Source organism: Nipponia nippon, unplaced genomic scaffold (genome assembly GCF_047370975.1).
Source record: "Nipponia nippon isolate SJK-2023a ecotype South Korea unplaced genomic scaffold, ASM4737097v1 scaffold_3, whole genome shotgun sequence".
NCBI lineage: Eukaryota > Metazoa > Chordata > Aves > Pelecaniformes > Threskiornithidae > Nipponia > Nipponia nippon.
Genome location: NW_028262347.1, coordinates 45,158,144 through 45,181,998, shown reverse-complemented (window position 1 = coordinate 45,181,998; position 23,855 = coordinate 45,158,144). Strand labels below are relative to the sequence as shown.

The following is a 23,855-nucleotide window of genomic DNA, read 5'->3' as shown; positions in this document are numbered from 1 at the left end:
TACCAAAATTCACCTGCCACCTCAAATTCTTGCACCAGCAATATGCAAGAGGTTATTTATCCTAAGCAAACCCAAAATGATGATGAAGCTTTGTTACAAGGAGGGTTGGTGTTCTCATCAGTCCCTTAGTCCTCAATAAGCTTCATAGCTCAGAAAGAAAGATACATTGTGGAGATTAAAGTGTGGCTGTGCAGGTGGTGTTGCTGAGTGATCTTTGGTTTTCTCAGCTCAGGAGCTGATGCACAAAAATAGACTATAACATGTAAAAGCACGAGTGTCTCTGACCACTGGATTTCTACTTAGTGAGAAAGATTGTAAAAAGGAAGCCCACAGATGCATTTGACCACAACCCTTAGGTTGGATGTATATGATTTTTCATAAAATTTCATAAATGTAGGTGGTTAACGGGGCAATGTAGAAAAAGGTTTTTATCATTTGGTAGAATACTAAGTAGGAAAAACTTGGAATCCATGCAGATAAGGTTCTACCATAAGTCACAAAGGGGGAAGATGAAATGGATTAAGTGTCTCATGAGCAACAAGCAGAATTATTCAGAAGGTGGGACCTACACTGAAGATAGATAACTTAGTTTGATGTGAGTGCCAGTGACAGAGGTAGGATCCTAACCCCAGTAGGAATAGACTTCATCTCTTGGTATGGAAAGAGCTCTCTGATAAAACCTCATAGTTATTTTTTAAGAATTCGTACAAGGTATGGGAAGGCTGGAATGAACAAACGTAGCAGCTATATAATATGGGAAACAGGCTTGTAATAATTCTGCAGAAATGGATCTGGGGGTTGATGGGGATGATAAAAATACCGTGGATCAACAGTCTAAAGGCAAATGCCATGATGGGATAGCTAGAACAGAACTAGAACCTGCAGCACATGTGAAATATTCCTGAACTTTCCTCGGTACTGGTAAGCTTCAGCTGAAGTCTTGTATCCATCTTTCGATCCCACACTTGAAGAGAGATGTGGACTGTATTGAGAAGAATTCAGAAGATGGCAATAAAAGCAATTAGAAGTCTAGAGAACATAACCTGAGAGAAGAATTTTCAAAATGTAAGCTGAAAGCTTATTATCTTCAAATATATAAAATGTAGCTTCAGATATAAAGGGAATCAGTCAAGGATTCTCAAGAACTGGAAACTTTTAAGGATTTTTAGGAGAAATAACCTACATTTGAGACATGATACAGTGCCGAGAGGGTGGTAGGCTAGGTAGCTAGCTCTATGATTCTATATTACAGGGCAGCCAGAGCACTGTTTTAAATTCTATATTCACATGCACTGTCCTCTGATTGAAGCACCAAGGCTTCCAACAGTAATATATTAATTCCCAGTAAAAGTGGTAATATATTCAGTAATTGCTTCAGAACTCTGACTGACTACAAAAGCAGTTTTATGAGATGATAAAACAAGGCAAATGTCCTTCTCGTTGACAACTACATGGCCAATTCTCATGTACAAAGGCTAGGGAGAATTTTAAAACAGAGAAAGCAAACAAAAAATATTCCAATGATAAAACTAATGAAACAAAGACAAGTACTAAATATGAGAAACAATTAATGAGTATGTAGAGTAATCCAAGAATATGCAAAACCCTAGACATGGCCGTTTTGCCATGTATCAGTGTAATTTTTTTATGTGAAGTAATGAAATCATATTAATTATTTAAATCTGTAAGAAAAGTTTCAAAGGTAAAAGAAAACAAAGAGATTATGGCATACCACTGTTCCACTTAATCTAGCACTTCTCAGTTCCAAAATGTGAGATGTTCTAGAGAAAATCCATCAAAACAAATATTTGGGATTATTCCTATGCAAGGGTTTTTTTCAAAGTTCTATTTTGTTATGTGTAGAACTATATTGGAAACATTTTTTCCAGTCCTGGCTGAAGTCACTTTGAATAGTCTTATTATTCATATTATGAACAAAATGCACATATCTAGAGAGAGAGAGAGCGATTCTACGTTACCAGTATAAAAACCACACATATTTTCATGGAACTTCACTTCATCACCTGTTAGTTTGTTTTTCAGACAAATGACTATGCAAAGGCTAATATTTTGGTTTGGGGAAAAAAAAAAAATTGTACACAGCAGAGACCAACATCAAATTATAACATCTAACTCATAACCCATTGTGCTGTTTACTGTGTAATTTTAAGACGTATGATTCATTCTATTTTTATCAAAAAGCATAAAAGTCCTTGTAAACGTATGAAGTAATGAGTTACTTGAGGAATCCAATGTCTCTACATTTATTTGCCATTTTGAACTAGCAATAATTTTCATCTATATCCAATCAATGGCCATGGTCAGACTGGAGGAAGGAAATAGTTTTCCACAATGGTTGAAGGATAATTTGTCAAGATACCCCAAATATAAGATTTTCCTTACTAAAATAGTAGTTAGTATATTTAAAGACAAATTGGGATGCCTGAACCTATGGCAGAATCTCATGCACCATCTACCATGTGTAACTGGAGCAAGAAACAGGAATGAGTCTCTGATGCTGATAGGAGGCACAGTGTGCTCTCATTTCTTGCTACAAACTGTGTCCCTTTAAAGTGGTGCTTCCTGGACCCCCAAAAATAAGATACTGAGAATAAGGATTTTGTTTTCAAATAAAGTCATTATTTCATGCTGATATTTATTTCAGCTCCATAAGAGCCATGGAAGTTGAATTATTCAATAAAATGGAATGTTTTCGGAAATGCTCATATGCAAATTGAGAAGGATTGAAGTTGCTTTGGAAAACATTTAATCTTCTGATATTTGTGTACCTTAAATGTCCACCATTAAAGTTATCTCCTTCACTTATAATGATCTCTTTCCTTGATGATTCAAAATCCATTGCCTATTTCTGGCCCATATTGGAGAATATTCCACAGTAAGTTCCATGCCACCTCTTTTAATTCAAACTTATAACAAATCATTGCTATAATTCTTCTGAAGTTAATGGAGTTTTATCAGAGATGAATTGGCCTGGGGAGTGACTATTTTTATCCTCAAAGATGCCTTGTATGCATAGGAGGCTTCCTGCTTGACAAAGCACTTCAGCGTGGATACTTGTTACACTAAAGACATGAAAGCTAAGCATTTAAGTGCAGTGTAAATCAGGGTGTTTCTCCTTGGAAGCGCACTGTTTCTATTTTTAAACTTTATTGCTGACATTTGTAACTGAAACTTGTAAACACTAGTGAAATACAAAGCCTATTTGTCCCTATTTGGTGCCTTTATTTTTTTTAATATTTCATATGTCCCTATGATACCTATAACCTGCTAATATGGGAACTCTTCCTTATTCCAAGATACATAAGTGTACCATTAAAACTCATTAACAAGTTTTGTGTTTTTACCAACTTTTTATAACAAGTGCACCACACTGGTCCTATCCATAGTAAGGGCAGTTTTACCAAAATAGTTGGTCCTTTCCCCACAGAAAAATAAACTAGAATATTTTAGGCATGTGGAAACAGATAGGTATGCCAGGACAGGTAAAACAGTCTGATCGTCCTGGTGCAACAAAGACCTTTTTCTCCTAAATAAATAATGGTACATTTTATGAGGAACTCAGAGCTGTATGTAAGTACTTTTTACATGTGTTAAACAGCTGGGGGTATTTTGCCTTGTAATATACCTCAGGCAGTTCACATTCAGCTTATGTAAGAATCACATTTTTTCTTCTTACTCATAACACTAACATATTCCAATAATTAAATCAAATGCTGGTAGTTTATAAATACTAAAATCCGTTAAAACATTTACAGCAATTATAGACATTGTATCGTGTAGGAGTAAAAGGTGTTTTGCCAAAGCAAACACAGTGGGCTAAAATGTTCAGAGTGCAGATCAAATAAAATTAAAATTAAATAATATAATAAAAGTAACAAGTCTCTTTCAGATCGGTGATTCATCAGAATCTGTTCCATTTTTGGACTTGGCTATTTTTGAATTTTCTGATCACTTTGTATGGTCAGTAGAAAACTGCAGAAGAAAACTTTCCATTTCAGTTTTTAGTTATTAATTTATATCACATGTGCGCCTTTGTTCTGAATGAATAGATAAAAAATCTTTCCTTTTAACTGGCAGCATAGTGAAATGGCAGAGAACGGAGTGAAGGCAGGATATGTGTAGCCTTCATCAGAAGCACCAGTTTAAAAGAGGACTCAGTAAGGACTGAACACCAACCATCAAAGGGGTGTTTGTAACTTAGAGAAAGTTCGCTGTAAGGACTTTTTGTTTTGCTGTTTACTGAGTGCAGTCAGAATGCATGATGTATAAAAAATAGTGGGAGATGTGATCCTTGCCCCAAAGCATTCACATTCTTAATTAGAGAAATAAAACACTTCAGACACAAAATACATTCGATAACCAGATGATGGGCTAGTTTCCAAGCAGTGCAGATATCTTTCTGGCTTTCTAATCATCCCTTTTTGGATTTTAATATAGATAAAGCTAATTAAAGAAGCTTGTGCTGAGGGGGACTTAATGCAGACTGATGGCTTGACACACCTGGGCAGGTGAGGAGTTTTCAGAGTGAAAGGAAATATGGATAAAAGCTGCAGCTGGGATTAGAAGTCTTCATGAATCTAAGGAGTAAGCCTGGGAGAGTATGCAATATTCTCTCTGAAAGAGTCTAGGCAAAAATTTTGTAAGTACTGTTCTGCTTAACAGTTGAGTATGTCTGCATGACTATGAATACTTAGTGCTCAACACTATAGGATAGGGATTTTATTATACTGAAAAGCTGCATTACTTATGCATTATTTACATGATAAATCAATAGATTTCTCAGATCTTTAATTTTTCAAGAAATCAGCTCTTTGTTTCATATAAATTAATTTGTCTTTCAGTCGTAAAAACTTCTTTTCCTTTCCACCTAATAGAAACCCCTATATACTTCTATATATCAAGCCTGTTAAAATACTGCTTTAAAAGTCTCATTACCTTTGCAGGGGAATTTTACACTTCAAGCACAGTGCTAGCTGATAGCATTGTCTGACTGACCTTTGCTGGATGATTTCTAATGGTAGGCTGGTGAGACTACTAAGAAAAAAGAGTTAGTCAAGGCAAATGGGGGCAGGGTTTGCATGTATAATTTGGTCTGGGCAGCTAACTGGCCCTTATAATAAAGAAGCATGAACTGATTTCTCTCTCCTGTGTAAGACTGCGGAAACTCTTCTAATAGTGTAAAAGAGAAATAGGCAGGCATTCTGGAAGAGACCAGCAACAAGAAGAAAAATGCCCACCCATCAAGTAAACCTTTCCCCACCACCACCCCATTACTTACGTTTTAAAATTGATACTATTACTGATCATGTTGTGTTTCCAAAATATTTCTAAAGTGATTTATACCATTGAAATTCTGTATATTGCATATGAACTACAGGGAAGTTTTCATATCTCAGCTGCCATATCAGCAGTTGACTGATGAAAAGTCGGAGCAACTGACCAAATACATCCATATTTTATAGAGTGACAGCTGGCACCTGCCTTAGCAGAAAATGAAGGGAGAAGTCTCACAAAATGAAGTGAGTCAGTGATGTTTCTTTAGGTTGAGAAGTCATCCTAGAATAAAAGGGAGTGAAAGAAAGGTATCTTGAAGTCCAGTCACCATGAGTGTTAGGGTCACAGGCTTATGGCAGTTATGAGGATATGTCATATCTGGAGGCAGGTAACAGTATATTCCAGTCTCCAAGAGCTTCTGCAGCAATGACATTCTGTTACTTAGAAACAATTCTGTCTTATTTTTATAGCCTTTTCTAAATATTGTGATTTTTCTGAAAACAATTCCTTGCTGAACCTTAGTTTGTATTCATTGCTTTAATTTTTTATGTATGCTTTAGATCATTGCTTTTCTGTCCAGCTTCATATAGGCAAAAAAGGAAAAAATAAAATGCCCTGATTTGGCATGTTATAAGATTCAGAGAGAACTTGCATAAATTTGTGTTCTTTGCTTACATATATTTACAATATTTATATGGGCAAATGAACCTTCACATAGTTAGCAAATAGAACTTACTATATGCAGACCTTTGAAAAGCCATTTTAATGTTAGATTTTATGTTGTATGTCAAGAAAAATATGTATAATCAAAAGAGTTATCTTTAAAAACATGAAAACTTTTGTTAAAAACACCCAATTCTGACATAACTCTACTGTAACACAGTGTCTGAAGTCTTCTGGGTTATGCTACTTGCCAAAGGTAGCCAGCCTAACTAACACAGACAGTTGCCTTAAACATTAGGAAGAGAGCCTGAGAGAAATTTGTTCAACATGAACAACCTCAATGACATTATACTGACTTGAGAACATGGTGAGGATTTAAATTTTGACACTAGAGACTTATGGTGCAATGAACTTGCCAGTACTCCTTTAAAACAGAATTTAGAGAGCGTCTTAGTAAAGAGTAGACATAAGGCACACACTTTTAGGGCTTTAAAAAAAAAAGACCACAAAAAAAAAGAAGCAAAAAACAAACAAAAAAACCACACAAAAGAAAACCCCAGTGCTTACACCATAAAAATACTAGTTTGTTCTAGGAATTCTAAAAGACAAGACTTCTGAATTTTAATGTCATTTTCAATTATACAAAGGTACCTTGTGGTTAGACAGAGCTTAATTTAGTCCTCAGGCATGGAAATGCTTATGTATACGGGCATCATGTGAATCACCTGCGCTCGTACTACCACAAACTGAGAGGCACTGATGAGGAGTTCTATCAAGTAAATGAATCCTATCTCCACTGCTGATTGTTCAGATGTAACCCTGTGAGATCTTCTTTTTTTCCTTCTCACCACTCTTCGAGATTAAACTCTAGCACAAAATATGTGATTAATTACCGGTTGATAGTATTTAGACCAAACGTATCTGAGTCAGATGTTTTACAGCTGGAGAGCAAATATCACTTGGAGGTGCTTTTTACGGTTCTTGGGGTTTGCCTTTATAAAATTAGGTACCTGTGTATATTTTGCCATGTATGTATTTGACTGTAAGGTTCTTTCTACAAAATAAAATGGAGAAGTGCAATCAGTAGCCTAGGACAATTTTTTTAGCTTAAGTGTACCTCCACTCAGTTTACCTTCAGTATTATTGCTAAGGCTTAGTTGAAAGGGCAATATGAAATGGATTAACAGGAGCTACAAGATTCTGGGTTAGTCTTTTTCTACACTTTCTTCTGGTGTTCCTTTAACTGTTGTTCTTGGTTTTTACTAGTAAACCAGTCTGCAGCTGGTTTTTCTTTTTGTTGTTTCATGGCAGAGAGAATAGGGGAGAGAAGCAACGATCTAGGGGGGATTTATTGCTATGTGTAATGCTCCAATTTGCTGTTCTTCTCTCTGCTGACACTCCTATACAAGCAGCAGATTGCCTTACTGCTGTGCTTTTTGGATCTTGAAAGAAAGAAAATCTGATACCAGGGATGCTGGTTTCCTTTTCATACTGTTCAGCGGTAGGGAACATGAACATTTTTTTCCCTCTTTCATTTCCACAGACCATAAGCAATTCGAAGATTCTCTCCCCCCACCCCCACCCCCCCCCCCCCGCCCCAGACATTTCTTGTTTAATTTGTATTACCCTTTATGGCACTTGGTCCTACAGGATATTTTTTGAACTTTGATTTCCTCCGCAGTATGCCGCCTCTACTGTAGTTAATACCATCACTGTCATCAGATTTACTTGGCGATTATTTCATCTCCTTTCTTTTTCTCCTCCTAGCTTGTTTTGCTATATTTGGGTGAGTGTAAAAGCTTTCTTTATGAAGTAAGAGTCTCTCTGAAAGCCTTAGTATGGACTGTGATTTCTCAGTTATTTATTTGGTATGTGGTGATATACCGCAAAAAAAACCCCTCCAAAACCCCACAGCAGGCCTTCCTCTTGCTGTTGCTCTTCCCCTCGTTCTTCCCAGTGATGAGGAAAGCAAGTGCTACATTGCTGGGTACAGACATAGTTGCTCATTTACCTTGGTTTGCTCCGAACTAGCCCAAACAAAGATGTCTGAGGTTGTATTAGGTCTTTCAGGCTGATGCCAACCAGGTTTCTCATGTGGCTGATAAACCCGTGGCAGGGGGCAGGAGCAGAGGGCAGAGACCCTTAAGGTATGTATAGCAGGTGTGCACAGATTGCAGCTGTGTGTACCTGTTGTGTCTGTAGAAAGCAAAAAAGATGAAGTCAAGAATATATGATGATACCATTTCTGCAGCATTGTGGTCTAAGTAAGTAAATGTGATAGAAACAGATGGACTGTCTTTTATTGGATAAACTAGTTAGTAAAAAAAGCGAAGCGTTGGAGCATATGAGCTATTTGCCACGTTTCTTTTTTCAAGGAAAAATAGCCATTGCTAGTAGATACTTTTATGTGAAATTATTAAAATTAAGGAATGTGTCCATATGTAGGTTTTTCACGACCACATTTGATAGACAGCATCATGAAATTTGTTGAAGACTTTGTCTGCATGACTAACTTGTAAGTCAGATCTGGGGACCATGTACTTTTTTTCATTTTCTCTGCTAGAATGTTTCAATAGGTTAGAAAGATTTCCTTAATGTTTCTGCCCTCCTTTAGAGACTTCCCAATTGTTTCAGCTTACTTTCCGTACTTCCCCCCATCCCCCTGTGTACAAATTTGACACTATTTCTTGCGTACATTGGGGATTTTGGGTAGTGTAGGGATGGATATGACAGTTAAGAATGTCTACTTCAAAACTTTTTTTGTACGTGCTCTTTTGTGAAGATTTCCCTTAGTGCTTCAGGTAATAATTAACAGAGATCTATTAAAAACTTAGGTTTCATTATTATAAGCATTCAACTAATTGTTTTTTTACAAATGGATTGTGATCAATACACAGCATCATCAACAGGAAACTCTTCAAGTACCAGGAAATATTTCAGCACAAAAAAATCAGCCAGATAAAAAAAAAATAAATAAAAAAAAAAAAAAGAGGGACATGGACATTCTTCACAAAACCAGTAACAGAGAAGATGCTGCAGTTCTGTCCCCCAGCTTCTTCCATAGGGAATTCCTCTGGGACTTGGGTGGTTCCTGCTCCTTTCACTTATTCAGAAAATGCGTTTGTATCAGCATCATCTACAGGATGCCTTTTGCTTCTATTGGCATGGCATATTTTCACATTGTTGTTCAAACTTTTTTTTTGGGGGGAAAGAGGGGAAAGTATGACCATAGAACTGTTGGTAAAAACCCTCCTAAGAGTCTGAGGAATGTTATGTCAGTTACTTCTTGAATTAATGCTTAATAACTTTCTGCCTGCTGTCTTCTGGAGTGATTACTCCATGTGAGCTACCCATATAATGGATCTATCATAAAATAATAGAAAGGCATAGAAGTGACAAAATGTCAGTTAAAATTCTTAGGTAAACTTTTAAAGTATGCTTCAAAATTCTAAAAATATCAATTTTTAAGCTGAGTTTTTTATTTGTAATAGTATTTTTAAATAATTTTTTTTATCCCAATCATACTGTGAAAAATCAAAATGTTGACTTTTTTTGTAAGTTGGAAATTTTAAATGCCAACCAGCTTTATATACGAATACAGGAATAATGTAAAGCAAAAGTGAACAATGAGTAGAATTAAAGCAGCTTGTACAAAGAGTTCATCAAAGAATTATGAGGGAAGTTCATGTATGTAATTTGATTTATGCACATAAATAATTGGCAATCATAGTATTTGTCCAGTGGTGAGGGATTAATTCTAAATACATTTTTATTTGTCTTTGCATAAATCTCAGCTATTAAGTACATTAGTAAAAAAATACATTTTTCACATTTAATTTATATGTGTTTTGGTTATTAATATATTTAGGAAAAAAATTATTAATGCAAAAAAAATTCTCTGCCATTGAACATACTCCTAGATATCGAAGCTTGCTATTTCAAAATTACCATGGTCTATATGTCATAAGGTATATGATCACATACCATTTATTGCTTTTGGTATTTGGCTTATTATAACCTTGCAACAATTCCTGGACCACTACGTAGAGAATTGTAGGGAAAATTTAATGCATGGTAGAATTTGTTCATCTGTGACAACCATTAAAACTGCTGTATGAGATTAAAACTATAAACCAGATTATAATAATCATAGAGAAAAAGAGTTATCTCAAATGTACACTGGAATAAAGTACGATGGTTAGAATGTTTTATCCTGCTTGAGTACTGTTTTGTTTACATATGTGATTGCTGCATATTAATCAGATTTTGATTCAAGTAGACTAACTGAACACTTTCCAAACAACAAACTGAGTGTAAATAAGTTTTTAAATTGCTATTGTCATTTTACTGTGGTATCCTGAAAGCAGATCAATGATGGTTCAGCAGCTAACATAAAATGTCAGGATAATATAATTAACTAGTGTAGAGAAAGCAATTTTGGAAGAGAGTTATTTGATGTAATGAATTTTTAGAGTAAAATAATGTTATTCAATGATCCGCAGAGGGGCAGGTGGTCTTGATCTGGGTTCATTTTATGGCTGATTGGGGAAAGAATGTGGTTAAAGCCATTAAACAAAGTAATGTTCTTTGAATTTGCTAGAAGATTTCTGTATAAATATATTTTGACAATAATAATACAGAAGTGCTAATGAAAACAAGCTTGGTTTACTCTCAGATCTTGCTAGGAATATTTCATATATACATTGCTATACACCCTGCCATCTGAAGGACAACAAGCGCCTCTTAGGACCAATATTCCTGTGTGATGCATTCCTGTATGATGCTCTTTGAGATCCATAACCTATTTAAAATGACAGTTACAATGAAATCCTTTGTTCCCATGCTGCATAATATATATTTAACTGATAAAATTGCACCTAATCAAGAAAGTTAATGAGAGGTTGGAGTACTTTGGTTTTATTTTTTCATGTTATAGGTCAAAATCAAATTTTGTTTTTTCTTGTTCTTTTTGCCTATTTTTTTGGCATGAGATAATTAGATTTGTATGAAGCCATGGCTTAGCCTATGCTGGAAAAGGTTAGTGTGACTATCTATTATAATGAGGCAATGCCAGCCAGTCCTCTTAGTGAACACGCTTCTTTCCTGAAATCATTTATTTGCAATATAAATCATATTCCTGGGATCATATTCCAAATGCAATAAGGACTTTTGATTTTTTTTTTCTTATAACTATATTCATACCAGGGCCTTCAGCAGCACACAAATTACTTCAGTAGAACTTTTTTCTAATGTAGACTTAACCAGTGTGTTATCCAGACTCCAAGCACTTTCTGGTACAGCGAATTTGTGATTTATTAGTGTTCCTTCCTGTCTGCAATGTGGCCTATTTTGAAAATGAAATAGACTTTGGTTAAGTTTAAATGCTGTGTATGTTTAGCTAAGACGTATACCTGCAATTTGGTGATTTTTAGGAGTCCTATGGCTATTCAAGTACAAATTGCAGCAATAATGTTAAACTATAGATATTTTTCTATAGTATTCTGTTCTGCAGGTTTTTACTTCTCTATATGGTCTTACATTCTGGAATCCCTTGACATGAATTTAATATTAACCTTTTGCAATTTTTTCATAACTATGCCCGTCTTATCTACCATGAAAATTATTGTGGCTTTCTCTTCCTAGCTGCTTTAGGAATTTTTAAAATAATCTTTGTTTTAGAAATTTTTTAGATACAGTCCACATTAAAAGATAATTAATAAATAATGTTACTTCTCTGTTAATAGCGCCTGTCCAATGGCTCTATAGACTCAAATGATGAAGCCAGTCAAGTTGTTGAACTTCAGGAACTACTGGAAAAGCAAAACTATGAAATGGCACAAATGAAGGAGCGTTTGGCTGCACTGTCTTCCCGGGTGGGAGAAGTAGAGCAGGAAGCAGAGACCGCCAGAAAGGAGCTCATTAAAACAGAAGAAATGAACACTAAATATCAGAGAGACATTAGAGAGGTAAGGAGTTCACCACACTCACCTCCTATTTCTTGACTGCTGTTCCTGTGATACACAATACAAACTGATAAGAGGACAATGAATACAGGAAGCAAAAACTGAGCACTAATAAAGGCCATTGTACATAGGAAACACAAAGTTGACATTAAGAAATAGTACTAGAAATCTCTTCATAAAAGTGTATCTGTATATGTGCAACTCTAATAGGAGGAAGGCCAACGTCTTTTCCAACCTTAATGATTCTATGATTACTAGACTGCATTCTGGCAAGTTTTCAGCCATTTCAAGTTTTTAAGATGAACTCTGTTAAATAGAGACGCTGGTCATGTAGATAGTCTAAAGTACATTTTTAAAACTTCTGGGCTGTTCTATAAAACGGTGTTATTTATATAATCAATTATAATATTTACTCATGTGTGGTAACTTCATTACTCCTGTTGTAATATGCTATTCCCTTCTCTTAATAAATGGAATTATAATTCAATTTTCTTTTTCTTTCCTCCTTTTGCATTTGTGGTGTTCCTTAGTATTCTCCAGAATATCTTCTCTTATGCGGATGTTTTCAATGTGTGTGGATGGTTGGCTTCTAGAATCTATTTTAGTATTTTGAAATTAGAGTAGTTATCTTTCTGTTACACTGTTTCCTACAATATAGGTATTTCTTATGGATTTATGTGTGTGTGTGTGTGTGTGTGTATGCATATGTATGTATATATTTAACCTGTTATTTCTAGTATTCTGGAAGAAATGTTCCTTCATAACTTCTGATGCCTGACACAGCCTCAAAGTGTCTACACATTTGTACTCTGCCTGTTTTTAAGTACTGTATCATTTTTATCCAGTTACAAAAACCAGTTTGCACTGATATGTTTCTCTTTTTCCACCACTGCTACGTTATATCACTAGGGGTCTCTAATATCGCCATTCTCATTTACCTTTGCTGTTTCACGGACTCTTGATTGCCACTTGCTGTTTCTCCCTTAAATACCACACTACACCAGCTACAGGCTTACTTGCTTTCAGCCCTTCACTTCCTAAGCAAAGTGGTCACTTATACATTTGCATATAGAATAATTACCAAATATCAGTGCAAAATCTGCTGCGAAAGGTATTTGTAAAGGTGGAAGTGCCTGTCTTTGTTATTTCATACAGCCACAAAAGATAGTCTTCCCAATGCAGAAAATGAAATACTTGCAACAAGAAGGGTAGTTTAGTGTTGTGTAACTTGGATAAATTACTGTATTTTGTTCCTGTGTGTTTTTAATGAATTACATACATAATTACTATTTTTATGGTTTTTTTTTCCAGTAATATGCAGAAGGATCGCCTGGATATGGTCCATTTTAGGACCAGCTGTTTGGATCAATTTATATGTTGATTGTGTCTTACTTCAAAAATAATCTCACTTACTTCAACACTGTTTTCGTAATGTAATGTAACACAAACAGCAAGATATGCTCATCAGTAAATATTTTCATTGTGAAAGATTACATGGCAACATGTAAGTCTTCTCAAGAACCAGACGCAAGTTTAAAACGAATAAAATTTTCTGCTTTCACTACAAGTAATTGAAGGGAAATAACCAATGTAACAGACAGACTAGTGAATAATCTATCTAAATTACAGCTATTGACTTAAGTGAGGCCAGCTTGTAATACATGAATAAAACCAGCTCAAGATTTTAAAGAAATCCTTATCTGCAACATATATGGATCACATACCCATATGTTATGGTTATGTTATGCATCCAATATTGTGGTCATTTCTTTTCCTGAAATTTCAGGACATGTCACCTGCTGTCTGCTACATGTACTTTGGCAGAAAATTTTAGCAGGACCCAGGAATAAGAGTAGAAATGTGCATATACATTTTTTCCCCTCATCACTGCACTATATTTCTACTATTATGTAACTATAGCATTTTTTCCGTTTTCTAATCAAGCCTGCTGTTGTTTAAGAAGCAAACAAGTAAATGTGAGCTGCATTTGCTGGTTTTTTGCACTGAAAAATGTAGAAACTAGAAAAATATACAAAAGGTGAGGATTGTTTCTGTTTCCTCTACTCGACAGTTACTCCTTTAAATATCATAGTTACAAGAAATCCCAAAGGAAATAAATTCTCTTTAAAACAGAAAAATTAATGCTGAGCATACCTTACCTCCCTGTCTACTGTTAGCATGAAAATTAAACTTGTATAAAATTAGGTAGCATTTTAATTGCATGGTTCTTGATGGGGATTTTATTGTCATGTTAGGCAATGGCACAAAAGGAAGATATGGAAGAAAGAATAACTACACTGGAGAAGCGCTACCTCAGTGCACAGAGAGAATCCACCTCCATACATGACATGAATGATAAGCTGGAAAATGAACTGGCAAACAAGGAAGCCATCCTACGTCAGGTGCAGTATCTGCATTACTCGGTTGATTTCTTCATACACAATGAAAATTAATGCAAAAAAAAGGGTGCAGATCTACAGTAGGAGGTTTCTATTAGGTTAATCTGTTAATTTGGAATCAACAGATCACTTAATCTAAAAAAAACCCAAGTTGTTCAGCATCCCTAAGCTTCATATCAGCTACCACAACCATGAATACCAAATCAACGTGTACATTCAACATTGTAAAATAACTGTGTTTTCTAATAGTCTTGCATAAATGCACATCATCATATCCCTTAAGTAAAGGATTATCTTTGCTTCTTATGTAATTATTTTCTGAATTTTATTTTTAATCAAAAAAATAGTATAAGCAAAAGAAATTCCCTTATGCAGGAAAGACCGTAATTTGCATACAATAGATTCTAATGATTTCATGTGTTAGTAGTGTGTAGATAAAATTTTACAAACCTCAGTGATCATTGAATATCTTTTAGAAAAGAGTATAACATGATTGTGCGTTTTTGTCTCATGGTACTTTGTTTCCACGGTGATTCCAAAAGCTGAAGTGTAAAGTGAACAGAAAAAAATGGTTTGTAACTTGAAAAATACAATGTGAACTGAAAACTAACATGAAATTAATATAATTCAAACTGTAAAAGATGAAATTGCTCCTCAGCCTCAGTATCAGACTTCTGTTTTTTTTCTCACCTATCATATCTTCAAACAATATAAAATGCTATACGAGAAACAAGCCTGTATGATCTGATAATCTCTGCTTCTATGATTGTATGCAGATACATTTACACACACATACATATGTCCCTCGGTATGCGTGTGTATATATATATGTACGTGACTAACTCTTCAAGGAGATTAAAGCATCAGAACTCAAACTCTCCGGCTTCTGCCAGCTTCCTTTGGCTATTTTAAGAGATATCTTCAATTGTTAGGAAAAAAAAAAAAAAAACAAACAAAAAAAACAAAAACCAAAAACACCCAAAATGGAAAAGTAAGGTACATGCATCTGTCCGTAGAGTTTTTATTGCTGCCATTGTAAGTCATGCTGTGCTGCAGAGGTCTACCTATTCAAAGCAGTGATCAATAGAACTAGGCTTAGACTATATACAGGCAGACTTCAAGTTGCTTTGCAGCATTGCGGTGTGAAAAGCCTACCTTTTCATGCTTTTGAAGGATTAAAAAAGAATCTAAAAGCACACTCCTTTTTCATTATGTCTTCTATTACCTGGAATGAAAAGGAAAGCAAGAAACACTTGTCACACCATTAAAAAGTTCTTAATCGTGTGGTGCATCTCAGTAGGCCAGAAAATACTGCAGGTGTCAAAAGTCTTCCTGTTTCTCTTTAATGGTTATCACAGATTAAACAATTTCACTACTGTAAAATAAGATTTAATTGTAGGTTCACAATGAACAATATCACTTTAACCTTAAGCAAATAGCAACCAGGATACGATCATGAATTAATTAGCTGAGCAACAATTGTCAGTTTTAACATTTCCTGATATATGATTGGCATTTGTTCACAAAATTGCATTTGGCAATTTCTTAAACTTTACTGGGAATTCCAACCTTTTGGAATTGTCCTTCTGTCCCATTTTCTCTCATACATAAACTTTTCTGTGAGATGGACTCAATATTTCCATTTAGAAAATTCTCATTTCACTGGCACCAATGCATTTGTTTTGATCAGATAAACAACGCATTGATCAGAAGAGCTTTTTGCTCATCTTTGTTAGTACCATTTTACAACTCCTTTTCTTCACCTTCATATGATCTTTGAGCCCCAAATCTCTCATCATTAGTGAGACTGGCAGCCTACACTGTTCCATGCTTGAGTTAATACCTTTCCAATAAGCTCTCCCAGGTTGTGGAGTATCTACGTGTATGTTTTGATCACTTTCACAATACCAAGAAATTGAAGGAAAAAAAATATTAATTCTGATTTTATTTTTTATACCTGTTTATCTATCTTTGACCTCCAGTTGGAAGACAAAAACAGACAGCTGCAAGAGCGTCTAGAGCTGGCTGAGCAGAAGCTGCAGCAGACGATGAGGAAGGCTGAAACCTTACCCGAAGTGGAGGCTGAGCTGGCTCAGAGAATTGCAGCTCTGACTAAGGTACTGCCCTGAGAAATAGCTTCACTTCAGAAGCCCCGCTGTTTAATGTTGATTTGCATCCTGATTCCTCACCTTAAGGACAAAACAAAAGTAGTATCAAGCTGATTCGAAAGGAGAAAACGTTTCCTGATAAGTATGTGCCACAAGTTTAACCAGGAATGGTCTCAATGCTGTGTTTGTAATTCTTAGCATTTTAGTAATAGGAAAAGTAGTTATCTGTAAGTTAGCCTAGACTATATTTACAAAGGAGTCATATATTTCTAATATGTCAGCATTACTTATCCTAGGAGGATTCATTTTACCGTGTAAGAGTTTCTAATTTAAGGGGAGAGGGGCGGGGAGAAGTCACATTCCTACACATACTTAGTTGTTCTGGACGTTTTCATACACCTTGTATATGAAACAACAATGATTTTCATCCCAATAAGTGCCATAAAATCAAATCTTAATGGCAGCTGGGATCATTTGTACAACACAAATGAAGACAACTTGCAGTACATACTTAGAGGGTTTGTTTTGAATGAATCTTTGTGTCATATATTTTCAAAGACACATGTGAAACCCTGAGGATTTCAAACTGTTTTTTTCTGATAAATTGATTATATGGCAGCTTTCTTGCAGAAAAAATAGGAAGATAAAAATAAATTTTCAGTAGCATGGTTTTCATATTTGGCCTCTAATACTTTCAGGTGTGCATGTAGGTAATATTACAGCTCAGGTGTTATCAGCTTCATAAAGACATATAATGATAATATGTTTATTCTTCATCTCTTAAAATCAGACAAATAAAGAAAAATGCATTTAAGAGATTGTATTACATATCATTGTGATTTATCTAAGCTTTCCTTTCTCTATTGCCAAGGAATGTTTCTAGCTATTTATGTGCCTAGCCATTTTTATATTTGATGGATTTTATTCAATTGTCATGTTTTTCCATTTATAGTGAAGCCTTAAGTGCTGAGCAGCTCACTAATGAAGTCCAATTTTTAACTAATTTAGTTAAGAAGTAGAAAGAAAGATAATTTTTTGGGGAATTTGATGGTTTGGTGTTTGGTTTTGGTTTTTTTTTTTATTTTATTAAGGCAAGATCATTATTCAGTAATCAAGATTTTGTGCTGTCCACTTTAGTCTTATATGAATGGGTGGGAATTTGAGAGAGAAACTGAAAATGGTGGAAAAAAAGAAGAATCAGCAAAAAGAGCTACATGAAATTACAAACAAATACCATTGCATTTTAATAAAAACTCAGGTGCACATAAGAGCAATCCCTTGGCATTTGAACTTCCTTTTTTTTTCAGTTGTTTCTGATTCAACAAATAATCACATATTGCAATGCCCTCAGTAGCTTAAAAATATTGTTTTCTATTTTAAGAGGATTTTTCCTGAATAATTTCTCCAGCAATTAGGCACCAGTAAGTATTTTGCAGTCTCAAGCATGTCTTTTCTAGCAACTGCATTTTTTCTTGAACGTATATTAATGACAATTATTGTAAGAAGAAATCCCATTTCAACCATGCAGAGCACTCAGGGACTTCCATGAGATACTGTTGTTATTGTGACCATAAAGCTGCAGTATACATCTCCGTTTGCCTTCTTACATTATTTCATGGGATGTGGTTAAGAGCTGTGAACAGAGCTGATGCTCCACCCCATTTCACTTTGATGTACTTTATCAAAGTTTTTGCCAAGCGGGAATCTCTAAGAAGTATATTAGACTGTAATGGCGGTTCTGTTCATTTCTCTGTGATTACATGAAAAACTGAAGAAATTAATTTTATTTAAAATTATTGTCTTTTTGGAATACATGACATGAAGAAGAATGTCAGAATTTGGCCAGCAGGCCAAATAAGCCTATCTTTTTTTATATATCTTGTATACAACATCTTTGCAAACTACAGAGCTTATTAAAGTGCTGGTTTGACAGCTCTGAAGTTGAAAGTCCAGTACTTTTCATGGATCACATAAATGTAGCTTGGAACCAAGGATGACATTGTAGTCACTACAGCTAAAGTAGTTTTAAATTAGCTAGCTGGTATACTGTTACCACACTAGCTATTCAATGAAAGCTGCAAGACCTACCTAAGGGGCTGAGTAATGCTTAATTAATTTCACCTTTGTTGAGCTTTGTGCTGGCATCCACATTGTCAGTAGGGCTCAAATTAGCTGGCTTCAGACTATCTTAAGTCTGCCTACCTGAGCTATGGTCACTGCAATGTCCATGTATACTAAGTAAAAGATGAACCCCCTGAATCAGCTAGTCTTTCTGCACTGCAAAAAAGTCAAAACTGATTCTCCTTTCTTCTTTACTACTTCTCTGAGATTAATGAGGTTACAATCATATGAAAGAGGTGAGTTAAACCTAATATTTTACATGTTTTTTTAAAGGAAAGTAGTATGGGATAACTGGAAACAATGACTGCTTCACTGTGGGTAAAATATAAGACGAATTATTTACATGTGGAGATAAAACAGAGCAAACGTTCTGGATTAGGATGTGATTTCCATGCACCCCCGCAAGTTTAAAATATGCATGTTACAATTCTGCATTCAATTTATTATACTCTTCCTCATAATAAATCTGGGTTGTGATTCTGCAAAAGAAGGATGTAGAATGAGATCCTTCTATGGTGTCAGTTTTTAAAACGAGTTGTTTTTCTTTTTTTATATATATGGGCTAGTGAATGTCTTTTGCTACTTTTCCATGCCCAAACTAGTTCATAAGGAGTGAACTTCCAAAAGTTTGGACTATACAGTGAACTCAGATAAGTACCCATAAATTTACCTGAATCATTTGAACTTTTCTTTGGCTTTGTTTTCACTGTGTTCTGCCCATTGGGTGAGCAACTGGAGGGTTAGTCAGCCTGTGGCAGACTAACCTGGAACAGCATGATCCCATGTACTGTGCTGTCCTGCCTGGCTGTTGCACTGGTATCTGTCTGGTCATGACAAGTAGCACAGCTCTCGGCATGTATCCCAAGATTTAGACTGCCATGACTCATCGAGCCACCTTGTACTCACTCTCACAGTATTGGTCTGTTTGCCTGCCCTGGAGAAGAGGCAGTTGGTAGTAGAAAGAACCTCCCTCCAATATTAACTAAACCTTTCTTTATCCGGTAAGATGTTTGTTTTCCTCAGAAGAGACAGACACTGGAGCATCTAGAATCTTCAGATGGTTAGTCTGTCAAACACGGTTTCTCCTTGCATGTATTCAAGGACGGGTCTAGTGGAGACAACCAGCATCCACCTACTTCCATTCACTCACTCCCACTAGTAGTCACTCTCCCCCTTGGGTGCTTGTGCAACAGAGGTAACATGTCACTTCTCTGATCACAAGACAGCAGTCAGCATTTTACTCCATCATTCCTGTATGCAGGTCACCAGAAATACCAACAGTGCTTTTTAGTTGCATTAGAGAAGCACTGACGTGGAGAAGAGGAAACCATGATCATAATAAACCACATTTAGTGTAGTAACATGATCAGCTTATTTTAAAGGTGATAAAAAAAGACTTGAAAGTTGGAGGCAAGTGGGACACAATACTTGTTTTGTGACAATGTGGGGATCTACTTTGCATTAAGTAGGGAAGAAGTTGCAAGAAAATGAAAGGGGAAAGTCTGCAGTGGAAAGGATGCAAAGAGGGGAAAGAAGTTCTCCTGCAAGAAGTGGATGTGGTTGACAGAAACCTCTCTGTGAACAAGGGAGGCAGAGAAGATGATGTGTTAGCTGGAAAAGGAAGTCGATAAATCTTCTGCAGGGGAAAAAAAAAAAAAAAGAAAATCCTCTATGGGGATGGAAGCATAAGAAAACTCCACATCTACAACACATTACTGTCTTCTCAAACCACCCTGCCTTGTGCTTCCCTTTCCACAGAAGATTTTGTCCTGATAGGAGGAAGAAATTAAAGTGAGTTTGACACAGCTAAATGGAAGTTGTTTACTAAACCTACAAGGTGTAGAAGGTAGTAGGGGAATGAAGGAGGGGCAAGAATGCGTGGGTATCTAGTGACTGAAAGGTTGGGTTTCGGAAAAAGGGGTGACTTAAGCCAACACGTTTTGTTACATTTGTAACAGGTTAGAAGTGAACGTGTGAACAAGTAGCTGATAACTTTGTGAGCTGCTGTGACTCAGTCACCATGATCACCTATTTTCACCTTCAACTGCATAGCTCAATTCAATAATGCATTCTTTCTTCTTGAATAACTCACTCGTTCAAAGGATAGCCAAAGAATGTGTGCCTTAAGAAGCCAGTAGAAAATCTGGAGACAGCAGGTGTTCAAAAGTCAAGGTCTCAAAACTGCAGAAATTGGCTTGCACCATTAGAAAAGTTTAGATTTGTTTCTGCAGCTCAGCATGAAGAAGAAAAATTATAGCACCTGTACTGTACAGGTGCTTTATGCATCTGAAATTGGATTTTTTCTTTTTTCTAACTAAGATGCAAAGACCTAGAAAATGTGCAGTGCCAACAGTAACAGATGATGTGAAAGCAACATTTTTTTTGTGGGCGCATTAGCAGCAGGAGCAGCAGCAGAGTTTTAACGGGGTTAGAGAGCTGCTTCGGTATTCCCTCAAAGCAAAATTTTCCTGTCTATTACTGGCTTATATTGGCTATTTCTTTGCTATTTTATAGCATACAGAGTGCAAAGTGAGCATTAAGACTCATGCTGGTATCTCATAGGGGTCAGACATTGTTAGGTTTTGTCCGTATATTTTTAATCCAGTCTAAGATACACAATTTCACAAATCTATTTATAACTGAATGAGCCGGGTAAATGCTTTAAATGCTAGTTGCTGAATACCACACCATGTGTCTTACTAATCCTCCTGTACAGAGTACTAGTGAACAGGCATGCAAGTCATACATTAAAAAGAAGAATGTAGGGTAAGGTCTGCCAAGCAAGTAGTCAAGCAAGTTCCACTTTAGAAAGTTTTTATCTCAATTAACTCTTAGCAAAGCAAGTCAGAAGAAACCTAACTTCTTTTTATGAACCTCAGAGTCCACAGTTGTCCCTTCTGTCTCGTGTATCTGAAATTCTGCTACGGGAACATGACTAACACTGGCGTCTCTGCCTCATGCCTCACACCACAAGGCAGAGACTGACACATTCAGTATTTTTATGGTGGGGTCCCAAGTCTCCCAAAGAGCCTATTCCTGTGGGAATGTCTGGGACTGGCTAACACACATGGACAACAAAAAAGTGTAGTCGCCACAGGCATGTCAGTCCTGACAATATGGCCTGGGGAAGTCTGTGCAGAAGGCATTCGCAAATCCCTTAAGGAATAGCTGAATTGCTAGGTCTTTTTGTCTGGAAGGGTCTCTTTGAGATCCAAGTTGGGGCCTTCCTCAGTGTAAAGGGCAATGAGGGGTGTTGAAACCCCCATTTTGGGAGTGTGTTCTAGCTAGGCATGCCAGGAGATGGAAGGGCTGCTCTTTCCTACTGCAGGTCTTTGTCTACAGGTGGGTTTCTGCAAGTGAGAGAAAAAGGGAGTATGTACGTGTGTTTCTGTCTCCCTAGCCCTTACAGAGGACACCCTTTTGATTCATGTCCCTGCTGCAGGTGCTGCTCATGCATTTGGCATGTAAGAACCAGTGGTTAAAATCCCTAAATAGCATTAGAGCCCAGGGTAAGTATTAAGACTGCACACCTGTGCTTGTCCTCTGTCAGGCAAAGCAATTGAGACTAACTGTTTAATGTCTCAGTTCTAAAATAATTTGGTTCTTTTACAGTAATACAGAATAACACTTAAGGAACAAACAAATGAAATGCACATAGATAAAGGAAACATAAAATATTCAAATACATTTTAAATGTTTAGAACAATGACATTTATTTTGATTCTAAGGCATAGTGAATTTTAATTAATTTTACAGTCTCTTTATGCTACCAAAGAGATGTAAAGGGAGATGAATGTGAAGATCGGCTCTGTTTTCTTTTATGCTGGAAAACAAAGTACAGGTACTCTGAGCCATATTCAGGAAGATTTTTTAACAAGGATGTACCTATCAGCATTTTAATACGCTTAGTGAAATAACTGAAAACTATCATGCAAAAAGGTTGATATATATCTTAAACATATACCTTACTGAATTATTAAAGCAGTAGGAAGTTGTGAAATAACAGAATTAGATAGCCATAAGAATCTTAAGAGAACATCATGTTCTTTCAAGAAGGTTTTCTATATAAGAATTCCGATAACATACATAATTCTGACAATAATTTTATTCCTTCTCCTCTTCCAAATAATAGTTAGGCCTAATACCTCAACTATTTTATGCATTGAAAAGACTGTTTCCTGCTAAGGAATAAGGTATGGCGTGGTTTGGACTGAAAATCTGTTTTTTAGTTTGAAAAATAAATGTAAATGATATAGCTAGCTAGACTGGCTTCTCAAGGACAGGCTATGACAGACAGCACCGCATATCAGAAGACTTAAATGAGATCCCCTTTGAACGCAGAAGTATTAGTTTGGTTATCTACATATTTTGCATTAACCTGCAATTAAGTGAAGATTAAATAACTTGCTTTTAAAGTTTGCAGTCAGCTAATGAAGCTTCTAAGTAGTTTAATTTTGTAGGGTGATACCGTCAATGGGTTCTACATCTCACTCAATGAAAATGGTTTCAAAAGAGGTAGAATTACTTAAGCCTTCTCCAGCATCAGCTCAGAGCTTTGATGATTTCAAATCTTCTCCTGACCCTTGGAGACACATTAAGGGAAGGCCATGAACCAATAGCGCAGCCAGGACTCAAAAAGGGGAAAAGTCTATCTTCTACAGAGGAGGATAAAGCTTGGTCACTTTGTGGAAGGGATAGCATGATCTGCTTTTCTGCAATCACAGGGGCTTAACTTTTTCAACCCTATCTTTGTATTTATCCAACTGGGAGAGGAAGCAGTGCATTAGGATTTGTGTGCTTAAACAAACTATGTAAAACTAAAAGATACGATAAAGAAAATCATAAAGGGTTTGTCACTGGTCCAAGTGGTAATAAATAGACAAAATAGTTTCAGATAATGAATAAGTTTAAATACATCACAATACACCTGCTTCATGATCAGAAATGGTAAATGCACTTATTAAATTAGCTTAGTTACAAAGTATACTGACTTTCCCTTAAATTTTGCAAGAATCTGAGTTTTGTTAATATACTTACTCTGAATAGTAATGATCTTCAAAGTTAAGCATTATTCTTGTATTTATAGAAAGCAGGATTTTCTCATACAGATGTCTTCATATCAAAAGCTGCAGTTTATATTTATACATCTCTAGATCACAGGCTTGTTTTCTGTCTGATCTTTTGGTCCTGATAATACTACCGAGTTTAAGTTATGGGCAACTTTTAAGTTATGATGTACATCTGGAATTACTTTAGTACCTATTCCGAATTATTCTGCTAAATCATTAGTAGACAACAGTACAAAA

At 35.9% G+C, this 23,855-nt stretch overlaps 1 protein-coding gene across 9 annotated transcripts in view; it reads left to right on the top strand.

Annotated features, from left to right (window-relative positions):
• The window catches only part of PPFIA2 (PPFI scaffold protein A2), a 352,807-nt gene that overhangs the window by 268,630 nt on the left and 60,322 nt on the right, over positions 1-23,855 (top strand). For all 9 annotated transcript variants that reach the window (XM_087765246.1, XM_087765245.1, XM_087765241.1 and 6 more), the window contains 3 exons: positions 11,703-11,924; positions 14,177-14,323; positions 16,303-16,437. In XM_087765246.1, the coding sequence (XP_087621372.1) occupies positions 11,703-11,924; positions 14,177-14,323; positions 16,303-16,437 (504 nt within the window). The remainder of the gene's footprint in view (positions 1-11,702; positions 11,925-14,176; positions 14,324-16,302; positions 16,438-23,855) is intronic.